The sequence below is a fragment of the Emys orbicularis genome, chromosome 14 (genome assembly GCF_028017835.1).
Source record: "Emys orbicularis isolate rEmyOrb1 chromosome 14, rEmyOrb1.hap1, whole genome shotgun sequence".
NCBI lineage: Eukaryota > Metazoa > Chordata > Testudines > Emydidae > Emys > Emys orbicularis.
Genome location: NC_088696.1, coordinates 4,678,007 through 4,705,475, shown reverse-complemented (window position 1 = coordinate 4,705,475; position 27,469 = coordinate 4,678,007). Strand labels below are relative to the sequence as shown.

The 27,469-nt window shown below is 61.7% G+C and overlaps 1 protein-coding gene across 1 annotated transcript in view; it reads right to left on the bottom strand.

The window, feature by feature from the left end:
* Positions 1 to 27,469, bottom strand: part of PIEZO1 (piezo type mechanosensitive ion channel component 1 (Er blood group)) — a 73,084-nt gene that overhangs the window by 29,776 nt on the left and 15,839 nt on the right. Inside the window, exons 2-8 of the mRNA XM_065416604.1 lie at positions 27,145 to 27,240; positions 18,234 to 18,356; positions 14,642 to 14,684; positions 13,860 to 14,022; positions 2,588 to 2,744; positions 2,101 to 2,314; positions 538 to 709 (exon numbers count right to left, since the gene is read on the bottom strand). Coding sequence (XP_065272676.1) covers positions 538 to 709; positions 2,101 to 2,314; positions 2,588 to 2,744; positions 13,860 to 14,022; positions 14,642 to 14,684; positions 18,234 to 18,356; positions 27,145 to 27,240 — 968 coding nt within the window. The remainder of the gene's footprint in view (positions 1 to 537; positions 710 to 2,100; positions 2,315 to 2,587; positions 2,745 to 13,859; positions 14,023 to 14,641; positions 14,685 to 18,233; positions 18,357 to 27,144; positions 27,241 to 27,469) is intronic.

The window sequence follows — 27,469 nt, the reverse complement described above, 5'->3', positions numbered from 1 at the left end:
CCGACCTCAGCGCCTCGCTCCCACATGCACAGTGGGGCAGGGACCCAGGTGGGGTCTCCCCAGAGCCAGGCAGAGAAGGACTGCGCCCTCCCTGCTCTGAGCGGGGAGATTCTGGGAATGAGCCGCCTGGAGCAGAACCGTCCCCGTCCCTGCTCTGGATGCCGCTGCACATAACGCCCCCAAATCCCACTGGCCACATGCCCCATTTCCCTCTCCAGGGCTCCCCAGCACCCTGGGGAACTCGCTGCAGGGCACAGTCTGCGCCTGGCAGGGACCCCTCGCTGAGGAGGACAATCTGCAGTGGGGCAGCCAGTGCTTTGGGGCTCTGGCCCCACCATGCTACGCAGCAGGGCGTGAAGAGTTCCCCTTTCAGCCACTAGCTGATTGCTCTTTGTCCACATCCCCAGGTCGGCACCGGTGCCCTCTGGAGCACCAGCTTCCCAGCTGCCACGGCAGCTCTCGGCGGCACCTTCCCGGGCACAGGGTAGGGCACAAGGGGCGCAGCACTGTGTTGTATACGGCCCCAGCGCCCCTCACCCGTTCAGAGGAGTCCAACTTCCTCAGCTTCAGCAGAGAGGCCACGGTGAAATACAGCAGCAGCAGGACGCCGGGGTTCACGTAGACCGGCCAGGGGTGGCTGGTGTTGAGGAGGAGGGCGTTGGGGTTAGTGCAGTTCAGTGGCAGGATGAAGGCCTTCAAGCCAAATACGCTGGAGGGAAGAAGGAGGCGGCGTTACACCCCTGGGCGTGGAAGCAGGGCCAGGCTGGGAGCTGGCAGGCCAGGCTGGGTACGGAGGTGCCGGCGGCTGGGTGGGCTCAGGTACACGCTGATGCTCATTCACAGGCTTGCACCGGCCACAGCGTGGGGTGCCCCAGTTCTGAGCACGCCCCAGAGCCCCTCTCGCTGCCTGGGACGCCAGTGGGAAAAGCAGCTGCGCTTTCTTCCACAACGGCACACTGTTTCCTTTGCTCCGTTTGCCATTCGCCGCCCCCCCTTCCCTGTCTGCCGCCTCTCCCGGCCGCTCTCCAAACGGCACTGCCTGAGCCTTTCCCATCCCACCTCCTCTCTCCAGGGCTCCAGCCCCCCTCGCAGGTCATCCCTCCACTTTGGCTCTGTCCTAGAGCCAGACAGAACCCCCCTGCCGGCCCAGTGATCCACCCGACCGGGGGGCTCAGGATCGGTTCTCAGCCCAGCCCTCCCACCCCAGCGTCCTCGGCTTTCCACACGGCCGCCGCGCCCTGAGCAGAGGTTCCCGCTGAGCTGCCCAGCCATCGTTACAGCTGAACCCAGCCGGTGACCACACAGACGCCTGCGCTAACCGATTGAGCGTCACAGTGGGTCACAGCCCCACTGAGGCACAGAGCACGGCCGGGCCAGGCCCACACCACACACAGCGAACCGGGGGCAGAGCTGGGACCAGGCCCTAGGACTTGCTGGATCCCGGTCTGATTGGCACACTGATGAGTTGCACGTCTGGGGTCCCTTCACCGGCAGCTGGTTCCATCAGCTCCCCCTGGCTACGGGAGAGCTCCTCCTTGGTGACCCACAGGTCCCCCCCTCCTTCCCCGGTCCCTCAGTGGGGGGGGGGGGGCTATTCAGGGGAATCTTCTGGTGCCGGAAGCAGGTTGCTAGGCAGAGTGGAGGTGGGAATATCACCAGTGGGAGATGGGTCCTCCCCGCAGCCGGGAATGGGGCAGGCAGCTGCACCCACCTGTGCTGCAGGACGAGGCCGCAATGCCCATTGGCACCCGAGTTGGAGGGGCAGCCTGCCACAGGCGAGCGACGGGACGGGGGCAGGCCAGCCTGGCTGCAGGGGGGCGGGAGGACGACGGGACAAGGACAGGCCAGCCCAGCTGCAGGGGGGTGGGAGGGCGACAGGACAGGGGCAGGCCAGCCCGGCTGCAGGGGGTGGAGGGGCTCTGGATAGGGACAGGCCAGCCCGGCTGCAGGGGATGGTGGGGCGACGGGACAGGGGCAGGCCAGCCCGGCTGCAGGGGGAAGAGGGGAGATGGGACAGGGGAAGGCCAGCCCGGCTGCAGGGGAGTGGGAGGGCTCTGGATGGGGCATCAGAACACAGGGAGGCCAGGCCTGGTGCCTTACCGTGCCCAGATGCTGGCGGGGGGGAACAGCCCCTGGATGAACGGCGCCTGGTAGCTGTAGATGCAGAGCAGGTGGCCGGCGGCGAAGACGCCCACCATGATGCACAGCGTGTTGAAGCCCAGGTGGCTGATGGGGAAGTGGCAGGCCCACCAGGTGCAGATGCCCACGAAGAGCAGGTAATAGATGCTGGAGAAGGCGGATGGCAGAGCGATCCCTGGGGAACGAGCCGACACCGGGGCTGTTACTGGAGCTGCTGAGAGCTGCACTAGCCGGGTCAGGGCTGGGGCTCCCCGCCAGGGCCCTGCTCTGAGACCCCAGGGGGGCCCCACACTTCAGCACTGGGGACAGAGGCCTCGGCACCGACCAGGGGCAGTGCCAGCTAGGATGAGAGCCCCAGACTCATCCCATGCCCAGGCCACGGATCCTACAGTGACCCGGCGACGCTGGGCCAGGAGAAACGGGAGAGGACCCTCCCCCCGACACCTACCTGCCAGAGCCAGCAGCAGGATGACCAGACACTTCCCAACCGCCAGCAGGAGCCAGTGCGCTCTCACCCGCAGCGTAGCAGCCAGCAGCCCCTTTCGCTTCGCAGAGCCCACCTCCTCTGCAGCGCCTTGCCCAGCCGGCCTCTCCAGGTCCTCCTCCTGTAGGGAACAAGAGCCAGGCTGGGTCACCGCATCCCTCGGGCCCTGCAGCAAGAGCGGCCACAGATCCGGATTCCCTTGGTTGGTGCAGTGCCCGTTACTGCACATGCGGTAGGAAATCCAGGGATCCAGCCCTGCACGCTGGGGGGTGACCCAGACACACACACCCCACACGCCCCGGCCCCACAAACCAGCACTCCTGAGGCTGGTGCAACGAAGCCCCGCAGGAGGCAGAGCCGGGGGCTGAGAGGAGACAGTTCCTCTCTTCAGAGGGCGTGGCACACACGTGGCCAAGGCACCACTGACTAGTGGTTAGCGCGGGGGTGGGTGGGTGGGTGGGAGGACTCTGGAGTTCTATTCCTGGCTCTGTCACAGATGCACTGTGTGACCATGGATAAGTCACTTCCCCTCACTGTGCCTCAGTTTCCCCATCTTCCAGATACCTGCCTGGCTTGCGACCCCAGGACACAAAGGGCTCATTCTCCCTACAGTACAAAGGCGCTGAGCTAGTCGGAGGCGCAGGATGAGCTGAGTTCTGGCCACTCGACGCACAGCAGAGCAGACAGACCCATGGACTGCACAGAAGGACGATATAGCCACGGCGCCCGCCAGGGAAAGGAGACCCGTCGATCAGTCTCCGTGCAGGGCACCGGGTGCGAAGTGTCAGAGCGAGGGAGGGCGGAAGCAGAGCCTGCGCTCAGGGATCAGTCGCGCTGGCTGTACAGAGCACAGAACAGACATGGCCCCCCCAGCAACGTTGCTGGGTCCGGTTACCGGACAGGTCGGGAGGTGCAGGCAGCCTGGTCAGGCTGTGGTTTCAGCCGACGTGCTGATAGAGTAAATGGAGACAGAGGTGCCAGTTCTAGAGCAGCCCATGGCGCTGGCCCTATGGGTGGGGGAGGTTCTAGGGGTCTGGTTTATATGCCAATGGCCGGGCCCTTTTCCCAGCCCCACACGAGAGGGCTCTGCACCCCACACTACGGTCATTTTAAGCAAAGAGCACCCAGGGTCCAGTGGCTAGAGCACAGGAGTCAGGGGCTGGGCCTGGCTCTGCCCCTGAGCCCGGGTGAGTCACACCCCGGCTCCAGGCCTCTCTCCCAGCAGGAAAACGGGGCTAACCAGACCTGCTTTGCAGGGATTTTGTCAGACTCAGCCAGCTGGCGTTTTCGCGGGTCTTGGGTGGAAGGGGACTGGACGCGGCACAGCAGGAGTTTGCTGCGGCTGCTGGGGAAGAGTGCCGTCTCCTGCTGGCAGAGGCGGCAGGCTCCCCACCACGGCTCCCGGGGGAGGATGGCTGGAGAAGACACCGGTGTTCCAGGGAGTCGCAGTGGAACCCGCTGCCCGTCCTGCTCAGTTCTCAAAGCACCTGCCATTTCCACAGCAGGGCGGGCGAGGGAATAATAAATACGGAGCACCGAGGAATCTGCCGCTGGAGCAGCCACACCGGGTCACGTACCAGGCATGCTGGGAGCCACTTGCCCACCTGCCTCTTCCTCCCTTCACTGCAGAGATTTCAGACAACGGCAGCCCAGCTGTGGCTACATATAAATGCCACGCATGATCATCTGCCTGGCAAGGGCACCAGGGGGCAGCCCTAGGTACAGAACTGCCATGCCGGAGCAGGGCACGGCCCAGCCAGCCTGGTCTCCAGCCTCTGACAGTAAGCGCCCAAGAGAACGCTAGAGGTTTAGGGGCAGGGGCTTCTCCAGACCTTTGGGAAGGGGATCGGGGATCCCCCCCGGGCTCCACTGCTCTCACAGGGCACTTTCCAGCCGTCCATCGCAGCGGCATCACGCAGCACCCTCACCCACACCCCAACGCAGGGGAAACTGAGGCCCAGCACCGGGAAGCGACTCCCCCACGGTGGTAGTGAATCTGTGGCAGAGGTGGGATGAGGACCCAGGAGTCCCGGCTCCCAGGTCTGTGCTGTGCCTGCTGAGTGACGCTGCCTACCAGACGATGAGCCTGGGCCGCAATGTCCAGATCCAGATCCAGATCCAGGCTCTTCCAAGGTTCTGGTGGGTCTGGTTCAGCCCGTTGCTGACAGATTCAGACCCAGACTGTTCGGGCTGGGCCGACCCATGAGTGGGGTGGAGCTGGGGGGGGGGGGCAAGGTGCCTCATCACCCCATGTTCAGCGGTGTCCCCCCTGGCCATAACCTGAGCCTCCAGGTCAGAGAGTCCCAACCTGGGAGTATTTCTGGGTTGGGTCACGTTACACACGGGTGGGAGGGTGAGGCAGGCTGGGGACCTGCCCCGTCCCATGGGGGTCACTGGAGACCAGCGCACTGCACCAGAGGTTTGGTTGCTGCTAACTCACACGCCGCCTGATCCTCCAGCCATCCCTGCTCTGTGTGGCTCTGGAACAATGGCCCCAGCCCCGCTGGGGTGGGAGCCAGCTGCCTCCGCGCTCCGCCCCGCAGCCCTGCACCTGGTCTTGTTTGTCTCATTAGCTGCTTGGAAAACACATGACAAAAAGCCTGTTTTTCTTGGCGCTGCAGCCTGGGTTCCCAGCACCGCCTTCCGCGCGGATCCATTCTCCCAGCAAAGGTATTTGCAGCTGACGGCTCCAGCTGCCGCCTGGCACCGTCCAGGCCTGGGCGCCGGGTTCAGATCCAGTTCAGATTACTTCACGCACACGAACACACCGAGGGCTGGCTGGAGCCTTCCCCTGGAGCCCACCCAGCCTTTCCACCCTCACCTCTGCACTCACCGCTGGCCCCCGCTATGGGGGAGCTGCAGCGAGAGGGGGCCCGGGCCCATGGCCAGGGAGCGCTTCAATCCGAACTGGAGGGGACGGGCAGCCACGGAGAACTGGGCAGCTCCCTCCTGCCCAGGTGGATGTGTCGATAGGGTCCCTGCTGTGCACCCAGGGGAGCCAGGCCTTTTGGAGGTGGAACCCCACTGAATTATGGGGGCGAGGCCCCCGCCAAGTAGTTCCATTTCTGCCAGCAGAGCTATGCCAAGGCAGAGGCTCTGGGCACCATCCATCAGCACCAGGGCATCTCGCCCGCCAGGCTGCCAGGCCCAGGGTGGATCGCTCACAAGCGCCAGTCACAAAACAGGCCCCGGGACACATGGAGCGACAATTCCCAGCCATGGGAGAAAGCGAGGGCCCTTGGGGCCCCCTGGCCAGAGAGCAGGCTGGGGTACTGCGGGCTGCCGCCACACACAGCCCAATCAAAGGCACGAAGGAGCCATGTTCTGGGGTCACCCTGGCTGAGTCCCCTCCTTTGCTGTCTGAGCCTGGGCCCTCTAAAGTGCTGCTGCCGGAAGGTGGGCAGGGAATGGTCCCCGTGTCTCCCGTGGTCTCCAGTGCCCAGCAAAGTGCCCGGTGCCTGGCCCCAGCCCAGGTCGGCTTGCCAAGAGCACTGGCCGGAGTAACCTCCCCCCCATCTTCCTCCCACAGCTGCCAGCCTCCATCAGCTCTGCGGGGCCAGCTCTGCCAGGCGCCCTGCTGGGCGCTCCCCTTGGCTGGCCACGAGGCCAGGCCGGGACAGCCAGTGTTGGGAACAAAGAGAGATCAGAAGCCCCAGCTTCCCGTGGGACGTGGACACTTCCCCCCTGCCTCCCTGTAGGGGGCTGGGGCAGCTGAGACAACTCCCCAGCCTCCGCAGCCCCTGGCTCGCCCGGGTCCAACCCGAGCTCTCCGCAGAGCACCCAAGAGATGGCGTTTCCTGGCAGCAGCGGCTGGTGCAACCCCGCGGCCGGTGCAGCTGTGCCAGCCACCTCGCTGGGCGACGTTCTCACAGGCCAGTGCCAATGGGAAACGAGGCCTGGCCGGCCCTGAGTCAGACTGGGCTCTGTCTCCTGTGGGCCGGGGGCACAGAGGGTGGGGAGAAGCCCCCTGGTTTCTCCACTGGTAGCTTGGCCAGAAGCAAGCAGAACGGTCTATCCCCGAGCAGCTGGCTTTGGACAGGCCCATGCCAGAGCTGCCTGAGTACTGGGGAAAGCGGCCAGGCCGTATCTCACGCTGCTTTACAATCCTTCTGGCATGACGCCTCGTGCCACACCTGGAAGGAGGGTACCGGGGGCACTGCCCCCATCTCAGAGACGTGGCACCGCACAGCGAGTCAGGACACAGCCAGAACCCAAACCCGGACTCGCTGCTTTAACCACTAGGCCCTGCTCCCACCCAACCAGCACAGTATTAGACATAAGAATCCACTCGCACCCCCCTAAAGGCCGCCCCACGCAGGGTGCTGGTGACTGGGTCCGCACCATGGGATGCAAGCTCAGCTCTCTGCCAGTGAGTCTATTCAGCAGGGCACCAAGCAGGGACAGGGGAGCTCTACAGCGCTCAGCTCTGGGCTCCCGAGCTGGAACGAGTTTGCTGGGTCTCTACCTAGTCCCTGTCTGGACCCGTCCCAAAGCCAGTTGGGTAGGACTGGCAGCCTTCAGCCACGAAAGGGCTGGACTAGGCCCAAGGCAGAGCTCTGTGGGATGAGCCAGCCCCGCCGAACCACCCCTGGATGCAGCAATCAGCCCCCTCTGGCCAGCAGGGGCACGAGAACACCCTGACACACATCCCCATCATGATCGCTGGCGCCGTACAGCTCTGAGGCGGGCAGGGCAGGGCAGGGCGTTGGGCTGGGAGAAGCTGAAGAGTTAACGTTCCCAGAGGGCCAGGGCCCGCGCCCCTGATGCCAGCCCCGGTGCGGTGGGCCTGAGGCTGGCCAAAGCCCACATCCCCCACGGCGCTGCCCCCAGCTCCGCCTTTGCTTTCTGCCCCTACAAGCGCCCCAAGGCCCCCCGACAGCTTGTGGTGGCAGGAGGGGGACATCACTGAACACGGCACCCGACAGCTCCCACTACCGCGAAGGTCCCCAAACAAGCCGAACCCCCAGTGCAGCCCGACAAGCATCTCCAAACCGCAGAGGGAAATTTCCTTCCCACTCCCTCCTGCCAGTGTGGCCCTCTCTCCCCTCCAGCCAGGTGAGCCCAGGTACCAGCTGAGGTCCTGGAGGGGCAGAACATGGGGGGATCTGGGGATCCAGAAGAGGCAGGAGGCCCTGCTCCCCAGGACCGTGGCCTGGGGCTGCTCAGCCGAGCTCACTAAGGAATGTGAATCTCGAGGAATGTTGCCAGGGGCCGCGGGCCGTGCCAATCCCAAACGCAGCCCAGGCACCGATTCAGACGATTCCTGGGACTGCCCAGGCAGCTCCTGGAACTGCAGGCACCGCTAATGAGGAAAACATTGTCCATCTTGGCAGGACGAGCGCTCCCAACCTGAGGCCCCTACCTCTGAGGAACTAGGGGCAAGTCAGCTGGAGGAGAGGGGGATCGGGAGATGGTCGCTGACTGGTAAGCACCAGAGGCCTTTCCCATCCCATGGCCACTTGCTGCCCTGATGGCCTCAGTCCTGTGTCCCTGTCACAAAACAAACACCACACTGGGTACCGCTTTGCTGTTGGGCTCAGCAGAGAAGCAGGGCCCCGGAGACTGTTCTCTCCACTGGGGGTAGCCCTTCCAGGGCAGGGGCCCGGATCAGAGCGGGGGAAATGCAGTGCCACTACCTGCACTGGCAGTTCCAGCCTGCAGGCTCTGGAGCTGCTGGTCCAGCTCCTTGCACCAGCACTACGCAGAAGAGAAGAGAATTCTCTATGCCATATATGATTCACCCATGGAACTCACTGCTGCAGGGTATTAGTGAGGTGAACAACAAGGGTTCCAGATGTTTGTGGACTGCAGCATCAGAAGTACTAGTTGCTAGGATATAGTTACTCAGGCAACTGATCCTCAGGCTTCAGGCCACAAGCTGATCACCAGCTGAGGCAGTAAAGCATCCCCTCCCAGGATGTAGACTTAGCCAGGTGCATTGTGGGCTTTTCCCACCTTCCTCTGAAGCACCCAGCACTGACCTTTCCTGGAGCTAGACGGACCAATGCTCAGTTCCGCAGCTGCAATTCCTAGGCTCCCGCTTCAGGCTTCGAGTGACTGGCTGCGTCTAGAACGCCAGCTCCTCAAACCCAGCAGTGACCTCCTGGCCCCATCAGCTGGCGTGGCAGCGTCCTGCCCCACAGGCACCTCTGGCTGCGCTGGCCAGGGAGGGACCTGCCTGGCTGGTTTGTTCAGTGCGGAGGATTCGTTCCACTGGTCACAATTCAGCGGGGGTCTGACGGGATGGGACAGGAGGGGCTTTCTGTGCTGAGCAGCGTATCCCTGGCTGCAGGACAGCACAGCAGGGAGAAGGCTGCACGTACCACCCCCCAGCCCCCAGACACCCCCGGCTGCGAGCCCCGGAGCCTGGGCTGCCCCAGCTCCCTCACCCAACCGCGAACCTCCAGCCGAGGCCGTTCGGCCAAGAGAGCTCCCCGGCTCACAGCACAGAGGGGCCAGGCCCGTTTCGCGGGGGAAGTCACGGTCCTGGCCCCACAGGCCCAGGCTTGCACACCTCGTTTACACGCATGCTCGCTGATCAGGTGACTGGGTGTGCAAACGCAGCCATTTAGCCCCGGGGTCGCAGGTACAGCAACTGCCCGGGCAGGTCAGCTGCAGCTCAACTGGACAAAAGTCTGGTTCTCAGTCTACATCCTGACCCGACCCCCCCCCACCACCACTCCCCATTCCCTGATGTCCCTGTGCCCCGAGCCAAGTCCCTGAGAACCGGGGGGGAAGGCAGGTGGGGGGCAGAGCAAACTGCTTTGGCTTCCCCTGACGTGGGCACCTGCACAAGCCCCTTCGGCAGCCTCCGGCCCACAGACTCCCAGGGACCAGCTGAGCACTTCCCAGGAGAGGGACAGCTGGGGCAGCCCCTGCAGCCCCCGGCCCCCAGGCCAGCTCTCCAGCACCGCTCCAGTGACCAAGCCCAGGGCTGCAGCAGGGGCTAGACGGGGAGGCCGCAGGACAGGGGAGACTCCAACCAGCCTTCCAGGAGCAGCAAGTGGCGACACTCAGCCACCAACCCATCTGGCCCCGGCCCCAGCTGCAGCCTGGCCTCTGGCGAGCCCCACATAATATTGGCTCTGTTACTCGGGCTGTTTGCTAGGGTCCCCATGGTAACCGAGGAGCAAACACGGTCCCTCCTCCGCTGGGTGACTCACCTTGAGGTTTGCAAGGTGCCAGGGACAAGGGGGGATGGGGGCAGAGGAGCAGGAGCTCCCTCCAGGTGGGCACGGCAGGAATGCTGCCTGCGTCACCCCCCGCGCCAGGCAGCAACAGCCCCACAGCCGGATTCCAAACCCTCTGGGCAGCTGAGGCCCAGCTCTGCCAATCCCCCAGCTGGTGACACAGCTCCCTACCCCCGGCCCAGCATGTGGGGTCCTGGGCAGGACTAGTTCTCCTCTGGCTGGAAAGGTGGAAGCACACGGCTGTGCTGGACTCTAAGCTGCACTGGGGCAGGGCCTCCTTCCCCCATCTCAGGGCACCAGGGGTGTCCCGCTGCCGGCAAGGCCAGGCCTGGTGATTTCGCTCGTGTGCCATTTTCTTGGTGATTTTCCCAACAAACAGCCCTGAGTTTGAGGATGGGGCGGTTCCAATGGGGAGTCTGGTGGGTCAGATGTTTGGGGTTTGGCCTCCAGAGAGTCCAACATCCAAACTGTTCCCAAATCAGCGGGGGCTAGAGAAGCCCTGGAGCACCCACCACGCACGTCCTGCCTGCTCCGTGCTCGGGCTGTGTGACAGGCTGGACAGAACTCTGCGGGGTCTGGATCTTGGGAGGATGCGCAGAACCAGGAGGCCAAGGTGTCCGTGTGGTTTTGGAGTAGAACCGAACCCAGTCTGCACCGGCGGCGCTAAGACTCCGGTTATCTGGACAGACTCCCTGAAACGTCCTTTGTGGAGCAGAGGAAGTGTGGGGTGAGTGCTGGGAGGAAACCGCTTGGCTGGCTCTCCCCGCTGCGTTTCGCTCGAGGCCGGCAGTTTACCGGCACTGTGGTCGTGCTGGTGCTTGGATCTGCCTGGGGGTGGATGGGGGCAGTTTGGGCAGTGTGAACGCAGCACTGCGCCAGGCGCGCTGGGCTGGCTCCATCGGCGGAGGGGCACAGCAGCTCCGGAAACAAGGTTTCCGAGACGCCGGGAGTCTGGAGCTGGCAATGGTCTGGCCTTGCAGCTCAAGGCTGGGTGCTAACTCAGGGATCGGAGGCTGGCGGCAGGGCCCAGCAGGGAGGGCTGGCCTCCCTCTCTAAGACCAGGACGGGTTGGATCAGATCAGCACTGCAGGAGGCTACGACCCCTCACTTCGCATGATCTCTCCCCAGCGGCCTCCGCTCGACACAGACTCACTCCTGCAGCTGGTGGCCGTGGGCCCTGCTGTTACACGGGAGCTGTCTGACGGGCTAACAAAGGCTCCAGCCGGGGCTATTGCAGGGAAGCATCTGTCTGGGATGGGACCGACTGGCCTCACCCTTCCATTCGCCCCCACATCGGGCCGGATTCTCTGCCACCACACTAGGGCACCCTGTGCCCGTGGCAGAAGCAGCCGGCTGCTTTCGATCCATGAGCCAGGCTCACAGGACACAGGCCAGGGAGTACCAGGATGGGTGGGGGGCCTGGCCTTGTGCCCCACACTCTCTGTGGGGTTCTCCCCCACCTGCCTTGTGGCCCCTCATGCCCAGGGCCAGGCGGAGGGGGCTTGGGTGAGTCAGGCTTGGAGCAGCTTGTGGACGGCTGTGCCAGGATCAGCCTGGGGTGCTGGTCTCCTCCCTCAGGAGAGTCTTTGTGGTGCCCGAGAAGGGCAAGTCAGCTGGGGCCGGCCCCTCCCTTGGGCCCTTGATGTGGTTTGCCACAAAAGGCCGCCAGCGAACCGACCGAGAGGAGCCTGCCTGTTCCGATGCACAGACGGGCCCTTGGGCCATTTGCAGGCAGGACAAAAGACAGCTGCATTGAGCTGGGAGTGCAGGTGATGGGAGGAACCGAGCCCCACCCAGGTCTGGGGGCTCCCTCCCCCTGCAGTCGCAGGGCGTCAGTCATAGGGGGAAGGGCCCAGCTGACCCCGCTCAGTCAGGACAAGGGAATCGGAACCCTCTGCCCTTCTAGAGCCGTCCATCTGCCTGAGGCACTTTACAAACCAATGGGGAAACTGAGGCACGGGGCAGGGGAGGGCCTGGCTCATTGCAGTACAGCAATGCCAGAGCTGGGAATGGAAGAGCTGCCCAGTTTCTAGTCCTCTGCTTTAACCCCAGCTCATGTCCCATTCCCAGAAATGTGCCCTGGGGAGCGGGCGGGGGGAGATTCCCTCCCAAATCCACTGGGAACAAGGGGTGCGTGAGCCTCCTCTTCCAGAGAGGGAAACTGAGGCACAGGAACGGACCACAACTTGCCCTAGGTCAGATGACAGAGGCAGCGGTGGAGCTAGAAATAGAATCCTGCTCTCCGGCCCCACAGCCCCAGACCCCGTTCCCTGGACTGGGCTGCCTCCCCTCTGGCCACCCAGCGGGCTGGCTGGGTTCTTCCCCAGGCCACGGCATCCAACAGCACCAGCGGTTAGCGACCAGCATACCTGCCCTAGCCACGGGGGGGCACCGAGGGGAAGGGGTCAATGGGTCAGTCAGCAGTGGAGTTCCAGGGCAGCCTGGGCTGAGTACACGACGTGTCCCCCGTTAGGAGGCCGCGCCTTGCCCCGTCCCAGGGATGGGTCCCTCCCAGGCCCCAGAGCTGAAGAGCCCTTCATTCGGAGAGGGTTTGCAACGAACGCAAGGCCGGCCGCGCAGCGGGCATCTGGTGCAAGCGGGAACAGGCCAATCTCTCGCTGCTAGCTCTGGGGGCTGGGGCACAGCTAGGCGCAGCGTGAAGCTGAAGGATCTGCACCGTAATTAGCTGTGAGGGAGTGAATGACTCCCCCAGGAGGCAGCGCTGCCAGACTGCGGTTCCCAGGGGCGCAGGTTCGCTGGTCCTGGCTAATCCCATTAGCACATCTGTTCCACAAGTGGTCTCTGGGGCTTCCTCGGCCAGGCCAAGCTTCCCAGGCTCCCAGCTGGCTCCAGCGGCAGCAATCTGCAAAGCTGAATATTGCCCAGGAGGCAGCTCCTGTGCTAAGCGGTGGGCTGGCTGCAGACAGGTTGGCGACAGACCTAGCCCCTTGAACTCCTCCTCGGGCTCTCCCAGGAGCTCAGTGTCAGCCAATGGGATTCACCCTGGACAAGGGAGATTTTAAAGGGCCAGGACGGTACAATAAATACAGCTTTTTCCAGCTCTCTAACGCCTTCCATCCCAAGGGCTCTCCGGGCTCTGCACTGCACGTGCCAGGCCCACTGAGCTCATGTACGCAGCTGCGGTAGAAGCAAGCCTCACGCATGCACAAGGATCACTTTCCCCCAACACTAAAAAGGGAAGTTGCCCCGTCGCTGGGGGGGTGTGAAAAATTCACCCCCACAGCAGCGTCGTCAAGCCGACCTAACCCCGGCGTAGGCAGTGCTAGGTCGATGGAAGAAATCTTCCGTCCCCCTGGCTACCACCTCTCGGGGAGGGGGATCCCCGCAGCGCTGCAGCTGTGCCGTTTCAGCGTTTCAAGTGTAGCCAAGCCCTGGTGCCAGGCAGCCACCTCCGGAGGTGGCCGGTGCCCCTGTTTAACAGGGCAGAACTGCTCCGCACAGGAAGGACAATCCCGTATCCAAGTGAATGCAGCCTGTGAGCTAGGCTGAGGCTCTGGAAAGTGCAGGGCCGTGGCTGGCAAGGAAAGGAAACACACCAGCTGGGGACCCAACATTCATCATCCTGGGGCAGGTCTGGCCTGGCCCGTGCTGGGAGCCCTTCCCCCACCGCACAGAGCGAAGCTGCAGACACAAGTCAAGGCCATGGCTGGAGGATCCCAGTGGCCGTTGAATGGTTCTGTTGAAGTCCAGACTCTAATGGGGGTCGGGGTGGGGTCATTCCTGAGTCCACGCCCTGCGCAGGACAGCTCCCTGAAGTCGGGGGGGCTGTCTGTGTGTGTGTCTGGTCTGGAAGAAACCCCATCGCCTGAGACACAGACAGCCAGTCTGGACAAGGCCCTGGGGAAGTACCCTGCCCACGGGAGGGGCTGGCAGAAACCCGGGGCGGAAAAGCCTGATGGCTCTAACCCATGGCTGGAGCGGTTCACCAGCTTCCCAGCAGGGACCCCGCCCGGGCCTGGTGCCCATCTGTCGGAGACCAGCCATCTCAGCTCGTGGAGAACCCGGTGCCAGTTGCAGCATCTCACCTGTTCGAGGGGCTCGAGCGACTCCAGCCTCCGGACACGCGCCGCTGCGCTGCCCTTGGGCACGAGACGGCGGCCCAGGCCCAGGCAGATGGCAGAGACCAGCAGGATCCCCAGGTCGGGAGCCACCAGGCGCACAGAGTTGGGGATGTCGTTTAGGTCCAGCCTGCGAGGGAACGAGCCGGGCGGGAGAGTTAAACACTCACCTACCGACAGGCCAGCCCCTCGCGCTGTGTGAGACCCACGGGCAGAGGCCAGTGGGAGTGGCGGGCGGGGACCCACATGGCTCAGCCACGGATGTGGGAACAGAACATCAGGGAGCAACATGCCCTGCCACGTGCTGCTGCTGGCCACCCCACAGCTCCCTCTGGCTCTGCCTTGGGCGAGCGAGTCCCTCCGCCAGGCTGGGCTGGAAGCTGGGACAAGGAGACAGCTCTATCCGGAGCCTGCGCCCTCTGCCAGCGCTGCAGCCAATGCCTCGAGTCACTGCAGCGGCACGCGGGAGCCCACAGGCGGTCCCCAGCCCTGGCCTGTGGCACCACACGGTGCTTCCGAGGAAAGCGTAAGGCCCAATTGTGGGGACCTGCCTTCTGAGCCTCCCCCCGGCCATCAGTTCAAGGGCTGGAGCAGGACACCCGATGGCCCCAGTGACCACCCAGCCAACGCCCAATCACAGCAGTGGCTTGGCTCCCTACGTGGGGCCCACCCCAGAGGAGCGTGAGTGGGGCCACGTCCGAGAAATCCACCACCGCCCAAGTGCCACGACGCAGAGATCTGCCCCTTACCTGGTGACCCCAATGTGACGGGCGAGCGTTTCCCACGTGCTGCCTGTGGGGAAGCAAACAAAGAGGGAGTTAGTCTGGCAAACCCACTGGGAACTGGCACAGATGCCAAGACATTGCTGAGTCCGGCAACAGCAGATGGACAGCGTCTGAGCAGGGGAGTGGATGAGAGAAGGCACATGGCCAGCAGGGCCTGATACATAGCAGGTGGCAGCCTGCGGTAACTCACCAGCTTGACCCTCACTGGTCAAATGGCTCAAAACTAGAATGTTTCACCTCAAGTAACAGTGTGGCTAGTGCAGGCCTGGATCACCAGACCCAAGTGTGCAAAACGGCATGCACGAATCTGTGCAAAGTTACTGCAAGGGCACGTGGGAGGGACCAGTCAGACGGTTATTTCTGCCCCCTGCTGTTTGCGCACCCAATTATGGTCAGAGCCAATGCTATACACTCCGCTTCGCCCATAGAAACGCCAGGCTCAGCTCTCTAGATCTCACATTTATACAGCATCTTCCAAGGAGCTGAAAGCTCTTTACAGACTAGCCAGGCAGGGACCGCTTTGCCCACCGCTGAAATGCGACCACCTCCGCGATGGAACGGGGCAGCCGTCTAACAGCTTCTCGGTATCCGTTGAGGAAAGGATAAGAAGAATCTTCAATCTAGCTGAAACCGCAGGGGAATTTAGGAAGCAAAGTGCAATGAGCAAGGTTGGAATTGGAGCCGGACACCGGGGTTCCCAGCCCTGCTCTGGGGGGGCTGCCGTAACCCCAAGTGGGTCAGGACCGGAGCGTTGCCATCTCACTCTTAGCCCTGCAGCTGGAGTGGATCCCCCATAGGGCACATGGGGTCCCGGCCATATTTGACCCATCAAGGATTAACGGGGACCTTTGAATCCTGCCTCACGCATTCCCAATGTGCCCCCGTCATGCAGGGAATCTGTATCCCTATCGCCGTGCAGGGCACTGCGGAGTGCATCCTTCCTTCCAGAGCGCCCTGGCTGGGAGCAGAGCCCGGCTGGCTGGGACCCCTGACTATGGGGCCATGATATGTCTGATGATACTGGGGGGGCACAGATTGATCCCCTTGAATAGCAAAGAGCCCCCCACAACCCTGGCCCCAGGCTGCTGCTGGCTCCAGCAATGTACACAGCACGCGGGGATGTGGTACTGCTTGGGAGGACGCGGCCAGCAAAGCCCTTCTCCCTATCAGGCCCGTAAGAGTGAGAAGGGCCGGGTGCCAAGAACAGGAGCAAGCGCCAGCAGGGCCAGCGGGGCTGCCGAGAGCTCTGACGCCACCCGCTCTGCAGCTGCTTAGCGAGCTCGTCTAAAGGGTCAGCGGGTGTGGGGAGCTGCTCCAGGGCAGGGGCCGAGGGGAGATCAAGTGCCACAGCCGCATCCCCCCGCCTCCACAGCGTCTCCTACTCGCAGCCCTGGGCGGTGCAGCCCAGCGCGTACGTGCCATCCGTCCCAGCGTCCCTCTGACTGTCCGGCCATCTAACGGACCAGCCTCCCACGAGAGCAGCAACAGTGACCTCTCCAGCGCATCTCAGCAAACTTCTCCCTGGCCCAGCAGGACCTCTAAGAGTGCCCCCCGGGGACTGGCACACCAGGGGCTTTCTCCTTCTAAAAACACTCGGCAGCTCAAGGGCCAGGGAAGTGGCGAACGTGAAACCCTTAGTTCTGACGTCACATTCCCAAGGCTCGAACGGTCTCTCCCGCTTTGCTGTATCCTTCACGAAAGGTCAGATGGCTGTTTAATGGGGCGGAGCAGGCTGAGGTCTCTGTACACCGACCCCTCCCCTTGTTTGACACGGTTTGATGTAGGACACCGTGGGCTACGTTCACACCTTTGGCTCATACTATCCATCTAAACGAATACAACAGGAAGGGCCGGGAGCACAGGAACCATCTGCTGGCTGGGCCAGACCAAAATAAAAATAAAAATATATGGAGATATACCTATCTCATAGAGCTGGAAGGGCCCCCGAAAGGTCATCGAGTCCAGCCCCCTGCCTTCACTAGCAGGACCAAGTACTGATTTTGTCCCAGACCCCTAAGTAACCCCCTCAAGAATTGAACTCACAACCCTGGGTTTAGCAGGCCAATGCTCAAACCACTGAGCTATCCCTCCCCCCAAATGGGGCACCAGACAGTCCCAGCCCAGCTGACCCAAGTCCCCCACCCCAACTCGGGACTGGAACAGAACAGGCCACGGGGCAGGTACATCTCCTTCACCTTGACAGTTCAGGGAGCCAAGCAATCGGATTGGCCAAGCACTGTCCGGTGACGCCCAGCTGACACCTATATTCCGGGTGGATTCCAAAGGAGACACAGGAGAAGGTGGTTTCTGGGGACAGCGGTGGCTGCACACCCCCCTCTCCCATCGCTCCCTCTCCCCTTTCTCTGCCCCCTGCTGCTCTGGGGAGGAAGATCTGTAGGGTCTGGGGAAGGAGGGCCCAGAGGGAGCAAGACGGGGGCACTGGCTGCAGGGAGCCCCTTGCTGGGAAAGGAGGAAGTTTGGGAGTAGGGGGACGTTTCTCCCACTGGCTTTCCTGGCTTGCCGGGGAGTGGTTCACTGGTGTGTACTGTACGCAGCCCTGATCGGCCAGGCTGTTCCCGGGGGAGGGGGGAGAGGCTGCAGAGCAAGAGGCGGAAGCCAAGCCTGGCTTTCCATAAGGGAAACAATTTCCTACTGCCTCCAATTCCGCTCGGAGAAGAGGAAAGGCACTTGCCAGACCCCCCTTGCCCCCAGAGACCAAACAGACTCCGTGTCCACAGGCCAAGAGAGAATCCAGTGCAGACAGAACTGCAGGGGCTGGAGGGCAGAGGCACACGCCTGCCTGCCCCGCTCCCCTCTCGGACAGCCTGCGCCCAGCCGAGGATGTTGTTCGGCAAGTGCATGCAAGTAACCTCTGCAAGCAAAGTGCCAGCACTTCGGGAAAGCTCGCGCTGGGCAGCAGGACGGAGCCCGGGGGCATTTTGCAAGGCAGGTAGAGAAGAGCAGGGGGCTTGGGATAAACATGGGGCGAAATGGAATCAATCCAGGAGCTACCGCTGAGATGCAACAAAGATTTACATTTGCCCCCAGAATGGGGAGGAAAGGGCAGTGGTGGGGGTGGGAGATGGGTCTTGAAAATCATAGAGGGAATCCCCTGCCAATTCCTGACCCAGCCTGGGGAAGAGTCACCCTGCCCCCAAATGCACGCTTGGTCAGTCCATGCTGAGCGGCTGCCCGTGCAGTGCGGCTGGGATCTAGAAAGCTCCGATATCAACACCTGCCTGGGATATTTCACAAGTAACTACAGTGACGTGCACAAGGTGGGGCAGGAAATAGCTTGTTTTGGCCCAACCTCCGTTGGTGAAAGAGACACGCGTTCGAGCTCTTCTTCAGGTCTAGGAAAGGTGCTGAGAGCGTCCCAGCCAAACCCCAGATGGAACAGATTCGTTCCCAGATCAGTCTAGCAGAGGGGAGTGATGGGGGAAATGGGCCCAGCAATGGGGCTGGGACTGAATACGACCGACTGGGGCCAGGGGAGGAGCTTACTGCTCTGCGCTGAAGAAGCCCCAGCAGAGCCACATGGGGGCTCAGTACTCACAGTTCTGTCCCAGCAGCTGGCCCAGATCCGGCACAGTGTACAGGCATATCTGGAAGACCAAGTGGGCAGTGAGGAAGAGGATGCTGGTTCCCAGGAGAGCTTGGAGGAGACGGCCTGTGTGCCCTAGAAGACAAAAATAACCCCCCCCCCCCCCGTTTATTAAATCATCCTCCTTGCTCCCCTCCCAGCCGAGGGCTTTTTACGCTGTGGCCAGCATCTTTGTTTTACAGAGGGGGCGAGAGAGAAGCTGGGTGACTTGCCCAAGGCTCTGCACCAAGACAGTGGCAGAGTTGGGATGAGAACGCCAGTCCCCCCTGCTCTAACCACTACACCCCGCACTGTGGGTGATGTTTCCAGTGCCAGAGAATGACTGCGTCTCCCACAAACGCTCCGCCAGCTGCGTACAGGGGACCTGACCCACTGCTGTGCAAACGCAGGCCTGCCCCCGGCTCAGCCGCTGGAGGGTGTCAGCGCACGCCATGCTCTAGCTGTGTTTGCACTGTGCCGGAGGTGGCTACGTTATTCCCGCATTCCAGCAGCGTGCTCGGATGCCAGCATCCTGGCCAGCCCCAGCTGTGGCTGGTGCACTGCTCCCCAACACACGTTCCCTTCACAGCATCACAGATTGGGAGCAAAGCCCACCAAGCTACTGTACAAGAGCCCCTAGTCTGGGGTCTCAAATCCCACCCACATGGCACTCCTCAAACTGACCACCAGGGGGCACAGTCAGAGCACACTCCCCACCCTGTCCTCTGCAAGCTGGGTCCCTGTGTCTGTCCTCACACCCAAGGGGCTGGGAGAAGCAGCCTCTGAACATTTCTGGCTGAGCCTCCAAGGTTGCTTGACCCAGGAACGTGGTACCCTGCATGCTATGGGGAGGGCTTATGACTTCCCGTAGGGATCAGCCCAGGGTAAATTCCAAGCGCTTGTACCTGGAAACAAACAGGCGGAAGAGCGTCCACACCAGCCCTGCAAAGGTGCTAGCTGCCTCGAGTTATCGGCAATGGATTCCTTCAAGGCAACTCTAGCAAAGTCACACTCTGAGCCCAGAATCTGGAAGGCCCCCGGGCGCCCATTTAAACACAGACCCGCTGAAGGAGAAGGTGGGAAACAAAAGGTCCCTTCTGAGCGGGATTCCCATGGGAGCACAGATTCCCACGCGAGGCAGATGGGGGAGAACTAACCCTTCGCCTCACTAGCAGGATAGGGAATGAGTGGCGCAGTCTGCCAGGCCGCGGGAAGATGTGTGTGGGGCTGTCAGAGTTAGCCAGCCCCTCTGCCTTGGCGCAGGGTAGCCCAGACCATGTCGAGAGTGGCACCAGCGCCCAGGCCTCCCCCAGGAGTTGGGGGTTAGATGCTGGCATCTGAAGGCCTTTGGTGGGCAGAGATCATGCCCTCACATGCCCGTTAACCCCAGCGGAGTCTGCCCGGTGCACACTGAGATTGCACCCCCAGGCAGTATCTTTGGGGCCACCGAATCAAATCTCTGAAAGGCTCCTGTAGGGCCGTGCTCTGCCCCGGGGAGGGGACCACAGCTCCTCCAGGGACTCAGAACAGCGGGCAGTGATTAAAGTGAGTCACTGATACTAGCCAGCCCTGGAGAGGAACCCCCCAGTGAGGTTTCATAGACTGGGTCAGGCTGGGTTTTCCAGAGACTCGGAGACAAAGAAAGGGCTTTTGGTGTAAAAGGATGAGCTTGGCCTGACTCAGGCCCTTTCTTCTGGGCCGGCGAATAGACCGGGCCTTCTGTCCACGGAGGCCCCAACCCAGGGGGAAGGGCTGGAAAGACTTGGGCCTGCTGGGGCTCCGGAAGGCTCACGGGTGACCTCTGGCCTGCGCACGGCAACCTTGACGGTTAACAAGCTTAGAAAGAGCTGCGGGGTAACGCCGGCACTATAGAAAGCAAAGCGCAGAGGCTGGCTGCTAGGCAGACGGGCTTGCTGGGGGTAGCACAGTGCATGGCAGGACCCGGGCAGCCTAACCCCTGCTCCGGAGGGAGTGGGACATGCCCTGCCCATAGACAAGGGAAGGCCAGAGGCCTAACTGGGCACACCTGGAGCTGTGAGGGTCTCAACACCAACCCCCATCACTACAAGTGGCTGAATCCACACGAGAGGGGGGTGGGATCCCCAGCCATGGGAAACCAAGAGGTGAATGAACCCCGGATCTCGGGGGGTGTCATGCAGATCCCCGCTTCCTCCCCAGGCTCCTACATTAACTGATGGGACACCATGTGACAGGCCGAGTCACTCACTCACACACACACACACACACACACACACACACTTCATCGGCCCAGGAAGGACTTTACTCTTTCACAGCCTTTGTCCACCAGCACAGCTCCGCCTATGTAAGGATCGGTCCTGTTTGCACGCACGCAGCCAGCCCTGTCCAGCTGCAATGCTGGAGGAGTCAGACACATTCTCACAAAGCAAACAGCTCAGAGAAACAACTCCTGCCCCACACACCGCTCGAGAGCGCCAGCCCTCGGGCAGGCTGGGATGGGGGTACCCCATGCACACCCCTGTGCGGGGCACGGCAGTCCCTGCCAGCCAGGGCAATGGAGGCTGTGCAAAGTGATCAGCTTACGTCGGAGATGAAACTGGACCTCCTTTGGTTCTGCTCCAGCTTAGAGACGGGCCCAAGCCAAACCCCGAGGCCCCATGAGCTTTGGGCATTCGACAGCCAGACCGAGATTGTGTAATTCTCAATCAGATCCTTAGCCAGTGGCTCACAGCCACGCCACTTCATCCAGAGCACCAGCCGTGAGGGCTCGATCCTGCCTGGGGCTGAGCGCTCCGGCCCAGTCCAGCAAAGCTTAGACACGTGCTTGATGTCAACGGGGTGTTGTTCCCTGCTGGATCGGGGCAGGGTGCGCTGCACATAGCAGGATCCAGCCTGCAGAGAGGATGGCTTGAGGGAGAACCCCCCCCACCTCCCGCAGGAACCTCGGGCTCCCCTGGGGGAGCTCAGTCAGACGCTTGTGCTGGGGCCACCCCTTCAGAGGGTCTCTCCTGTAGGAGGCCGTGTCACAATGCAATGCCAGCGGGGGCTGCGTGGTCTTCTCCCAGCCATGCTGCAACTGCGACTTCCCTTGAAGAGGGGACCTGCAAATACTTCAGACCAGCAGCATGAGCCAGGCGCCCCGAACAGCCTGCAGGGGGGACATTCTCCCATTCCTGCCAGCCACCGCCTTGCGCAGCACATCCCAGCTCCAGTCGGAGGGTGGGAGAGGGAGCTAAGAGGGGCCAGCTCTCGGTGTGTGTGTGTGTCCAATTTTAAAATGCACGTGCAATTGCACTTCTATATCTGTGCACAGTGCCCACAGTGATGTGCACAAACCAGGCCAGCTGAGGTGTGTGTGGAAGGAGATTTCCCAATTTGCACACGCCATCGTGGTCCCACACAGATACATTAGACACCCAATCACTAAAATAAAGCAAAACTCCAGCAGTCCATGCCCGGGCTGTATGCTGGGGTTGTGTGTGCTGGGGCAGGGGGAAGAGGCTGGAGATTAGATGCTGGGCTGAGTCCCCAGTGCTGGGATTTTCCTCTCTGCTCTCAGCACAAAGGGACGTTTGGAAGTGGATGAGGACATCGCCCCACCCACGCTGTCCCGTGTGGGGCAGCCCCATTGATTCCATACAGCAGGCTGGGCATCAAGAGCAGGAAGGTTTAGGTAAAAATCCCCTCCCTCCCTCTGCCTCGCTGCTTTGACACAAGGATCTCACAGGGCTCAATGGACATTCATGAGTTAAAGCTCTCAGCATGCCTGGGCATGCTGGGAAGGGCTGTCACCCCCCTGGTACAGATGGGGAAACTGAGGCACAGGGTCAGACATGGGGTGTGGGTTAGAGCCAGGACCCAAAGAAGGAGAAAACGCCCCCAAACTGCAGGTGTGCTATCCGGGAGAGCCGCTGGCGAAGGTGACGGGCAGCGGGATATGGAGCCTTACAGCTCTGCAGAGCCAGTGCCAATCCTGCCGGGCGTGGCAGTCATCACCCAGTGGCTGGGGGGGCGAATCCCTGGGGTGAAACCACCCCAATTGCCCCCCTGGTTGGCAGTCTCAGGGACCTCCCCTCTTGCTTAAAGGAAACCCCTGGGCCCAGCTGGCCCTGACAAAGGGGAGCTGCCCAAGGATCCCCTGCCTGGGGCCTGCAGAAATGAAACCCAGCTGGGCTCCCCCGGCCTGCCAGGGACGGCTCCTCTCCCCACCCCCGTTCACCGCAGGCTGCGGCCCTGGCTCAAGCCAGCCTGGAATTTTCCAATCGCAAACCACAAGGTGAGCCAATAACTTCAACCCCCCCACCCCCGATAATAACCCTAGTCAAATCTTCCACCAGATGCTGCTAAGCCCCCTGCACTCACACACGCCTCATAAATCCAAGGATGCCAGACTGGGGGGGCTCACATTTTCCTCTCCCGGCTGGAAAGAGAGAGATCCCGGGAGGGGAGGGAGAACTGGCCCGTCCAAAGTCTCGCTCAGTGACGATGATCCTTTCCTGTAAGTCTGTTCTGCGGCTCGCTGGAGAGAGCCGGGTTCAGATGGCACAAAAGCCCATGAAATATTCAAGGGCAGAAGCTTTTAGTGGTGGCACACGAGGGAGGCCAGTTCGGATTATGGATCTTTTAATTGTTGCAGGGGGCGGGCGGGCCTGGGGCCTGATCCGGAAGGGCTCTGGCAGCAGGGCGGCCCCGGTGCCAGCTGCACGAGCACTTGGAGGAGGGGCGCCCCGCTTGCCACACCCCAAAGCCCTGCCCGCTGCATCGCCCCAAAGCCATGGCACTGCCAACCTCTCCCCCTGCGGGAGGCACTGCCTGCCCACCTGTGGTGGGTCTCCCTGCACTGGAGGCCCCCAGCAGCTTCCACCAGCCCAGCCTTGGCCGGCCCCCAGGAGATACTGAACAGCTGATCTATGGCTGCCTCCCGCCCCTCATGTGGCTCCGGCAGAAGTGGACAGCCAGCCCCCCCCCCCCCCCACGCACGCCCCCCGCCCCCCCCACACACACGCCCCTCTGCTCCAGCAGCGAGCACGGCGAGGGGGGGGACTGACTCCCTGTTGGATGGACGCAGCTCGGCTCTGAGGTTTCTGGTTAATAAGCCTGGTGTTTGGAACCGGCCATTTCATAGCAAGAGGCCTATTCATAGCAAGGCCGGGCTATAATTAACAGCGGCACTACCGCCCGGGAACCACTAGGAGACTAGAATCCCCAAGCTGCCCGGCCTGGGGGAAACCACAGAGGAAGGAGAGAAGGTGCCCACTTTAGAACAGTTCACGCCCCCCTTGCCCTAAAAATAACCCCCACGGACCGAGAAACCCAGGACTCTCAGCCTATGAGCTACCCACCCTGCTCAGCCAGCAGCTGGGGTCCCACCCCCACGTGGGCATGGCGCTCCAGCCCCCGCCCCAGGGGGCACCACACTCCCGTCGCTCCATCCCCCAGGGCTCCTGGAGTCTGGGTCTCGACTGCCCCTCCTCTCCTCTGCATGTCAAACATCTGGGAGCAGTGCATCAAACATCTGAGTCCAGTCTTCCTCGGCACCTCTCCCATCCGAGCAGACAAAGCTCCCACACCCACCCAGAGCCGCTGGCCAAGAGGCTAACTGGTCTTTGGCAGATCCGGGTGCCAATGCTGCACTGTGGCACATCTCAAGGGGGCTCTTGGCACAGGCAGATCAGGATAGCCGTTCGGCTGGCGTCGCGGCTCCGAGCAGGACCACGGAAGGGGTGCAGGACAGTGAGGGCAGGCCAGGGCCGACACTAGAGAAAGAAGGATCCATAATTCCCTGGCGGTGCAGGCCAGTGCGGGCAGGAGTGCGGACTAGGGTCAGGCCCTCTTCTCTAATCCTGCTCCCGGGAGGCGGAGAACAAGGCGCCGTGTGCAGACGTGTGGGGCCGGCTAAGCCCTGAGAGCTGCGTGAGTGAGTCGCCCCTCTCCAGCAATTTGCCAGCTCGAAGAGCCAGGACTCCTCACGGACACGCTGACGCCCCCCGTTCTCCGGGGCAGCAGCCAGTGGTGCTGGGGTCCCGGAGATTAGAGATGGTACAAAGAGCCGTGGGGCTAAGGCAGGGCTCTTCCTGGCGGGCAGCCTGAAGTGATTTAACCCTCTATTTATAAGCCACTCTTCCCTTGGGCACTACTCCACAGTCCTGTCCTGGAGAGCCAGGCTCTCTGTTCCTCTGATGACATATCATCCCATTGCTCCCAGCTCGATTCCAATTCCTCTCCTCTGGGATCCGTACCGGACCCTCCCCGAGCAGCCAAAGGGCACGAACGGATGGACTTTTTACCCTGGACTCCCCAGTTCTGGCTCTTCTCTGAGCTGGCTCCAGTTTATTGACATTTCTCTGGCACGGAGGGTCCCGGAGCTGGACGCCACATGCCAGGTGCGTTCTCAGCAGCCACATGGAGAGGGATTATTGCCTGGCGACTCTGGGATACCCCATCTACGCAGTGCTAAAACGGCAGCGGATTCTCTCACGATCCCCTGGCTCTGCAAACCCCAAGCCATCTGGCTGCCCGCCCCCGCCCCCGAAAGCTGATCTAGCCACGGCTGTGGTGCAGCCATCTCCCCTGAAATGCCAATCAGGAGCTGTTCGAGCTAGCCAGCAGCGACACACGGGGCCAGCGTGGGGGAGCAGAGCCCCCAGGCCGCGAGCGCTCGCGGCACCCTTCGTAAAGGAGGGGTCCTGGCTGAGCCATCACATGCCTTCTGCTGCCTCCTCCAGCTTGGGCCGTGGTTTAAAGCCACAATCCACGCAGGAGTCAGCCCGCGGCGTATGAGCCAGGAGGCTCAGGGCAGGCACTACAGCGAGAGGGGGAAACAGGAAGGATTTTGCATCCAAACCATCTCTGGAGCCTTTCCCGCCCCTGGGGTCCCAGTCACTTTTCGGGGGGGGGTGGATGATGCTGGTGCACAGGCAATCGTCCGGCACTCACACGCAGACCTGCATCAGGGCTCTGCAGAAGAGGCAGAACGGCCAGCACCATCGTCCCCAACGGACCTTGGCATCTTTTACTTCCACTGGAACACAAGTTGTCCCTAAACGTCTCCCCTCTGGCATCACATCAGCCTCCCCGGTCTGCACGGCAGCACTAGCAAGAGGCTCAAGGCCTCGTGTGGGACTCGAACCCACAACCTTGGGGCTCAGAGGCGAGACTGCAGCCTGCTGAGCCACAGTGGCAGCTAGCCTCACGCAGTTAGTATCAGCAATCAAAGCAAAACTCAAGAAAAGCAACCGCTCCTCCAGAAAGGGGGTGGGGGGATTACACGGCAGGGCCCGGGCACCGAACCCGAGCACAAGATTATCTCAGAGCTCCACGGACTCATTCACACTTTCTCCATTTCCTTTCCCTGTCACTGCTGAGTCACACGCGTCTGTGCCCAGGTCTCCTTTAGAACCAGCCCCCGGTCCAGTGAGGACCCAGTCCCACTGCACGCCAAGTGCAAGCATCCAACCTGAGAGCAGCACATACAGTAATGAATGGGGAGCGACACCTTCTTGTCCTTGTGTTATGGGATGGGGAGAGCAGGGGGCCCAAAGAAATTAAAAGATGGAAAATTCAAAACCAACAGAGATAAATACTTCTTCACCCCATGTAAAACTAGACTGTGGAACTCACTGCCACAGGAAGCCACGGAGGCCAAGAGTTCAGCATTATTCAAAAAGGGATCGACATTCCTACGGAGAACTAGAATATCCATTATACAAAGGATGAAAATTCTGGCAGGGATATTAAGCCTCCTGCTTCAGAGCTTAAGCCAATCTCTAACTATTAGAGACCAGACTGAGACATAATGTGGGGGCAGATTATCCCACACCTGCCTATGGCTGAGTTCTTCTACCTCCCTCTGCAGCCTCTGGGGTGTGCTGCTGTGAGAGACCGGACTTCGGACCAGATGGACCTGGGGTCTGATCCAGTCAGGCCCCAAAAGGCAAGCTAGCAACGTGGGCTGTGTCCAGGAGACAGGGAGATTATCTCCAAGCCATGTCTGAGTTGCCTTGTGGCCTTTAGCCCACTCCCAGTTAGAGAGGCAAAATGAATACAGATGAATACGGTCATAATGAATAGCATATGTATGTGCTACTGTCCTCTATTGCACGGAATCAGAACTGCTCAGCTGTGTGCCATAGTCTCAATACTGCTAGCAGCTAAGGGAGATTCTCCTTCAGCTCAAGAGGCAGAGCCCTGAGCTTTGGATGCAGGAGTTCCTGTGTCCTCTGCCTGCTGTTGCCAGGACGTTCTCAGTGGGTCTGGAGTGCAGCCCAGTGACAAGTGAGCAGTCCCAGGTGGGCTGACTTGCTAGAATACACGGCATGGAGGATGTTTTTCATGGGTGCCTCTCACAGAGTATTAGAGAGAGGGGGAGTTTCCTTCTCGCCCATTCTACAGCTTGGAAGGTTGAGGCCCAGCGCTGGGACGGGGTGTGCCCCTGGCTGCAGAACCAGGACTGCTAATATTCAGTCTCATGCTCTAACTGCTGACCAACGCTGTCTCCCCCAACTCCTGCCTGGCTTTCCAGGGGTGGAGAATACCAAAGCAGCTGAGCGACGGGACTGTTCCTGCTAAAACCCGGGACACTCCACAGGGTGGTGCCTGCGCTCTGACTGCCCTGGGCAGGAAGGATTTTACGGCTTGTATCCGGAACAGGAACTCGCTCCGGCGCTAGGCCAGGAGCCCTGCCCAGAGAGTGTGAGCTCCCAGAGCAATGCCCCTTGGAAGCACAGCAGTCTCCCCATGACTGCAGCCGGCATCTCTATCCCCCAATCTCAGCCACCATCAGCCAGGACAGAGCGAGGAGAGCAGGCATGAGGGTGGGGAGAGGGCAAGCCTTCAGGGATCGCACGGCAAAGGGAAACCTGCCATGCCCGGAGCCTGGGCGGAGCCGCGGCCGCCCCCCCCTTACCTTTGATGGTGTGTTCAGTGGGTGCCAGGAACCACGGCAGCAGAAGCAGGTAGAGCAGATACACGAGCGAGAGGGCATTGAACCGGAACACACAAGCTGGGGAGAGAGGCAAAGGGAGGCGGGTTAGAGATCTGAGCCGCCCCAGGGCAGGGCAGGACACCCTATGGCCCCCGCTGCTGCTGCAGGGTCCCCCAGGCGGCAGGGAGTGACTTGTGGAACAAGTGTCCCCCCGAGCAGAGCTCTTCATTACTCGGCCCAGGAACCGAGGCCTCATTACAGCAGAAGGCCTGTGCCGTCAGGCCAGCACGAACCCAGATCACCTCCT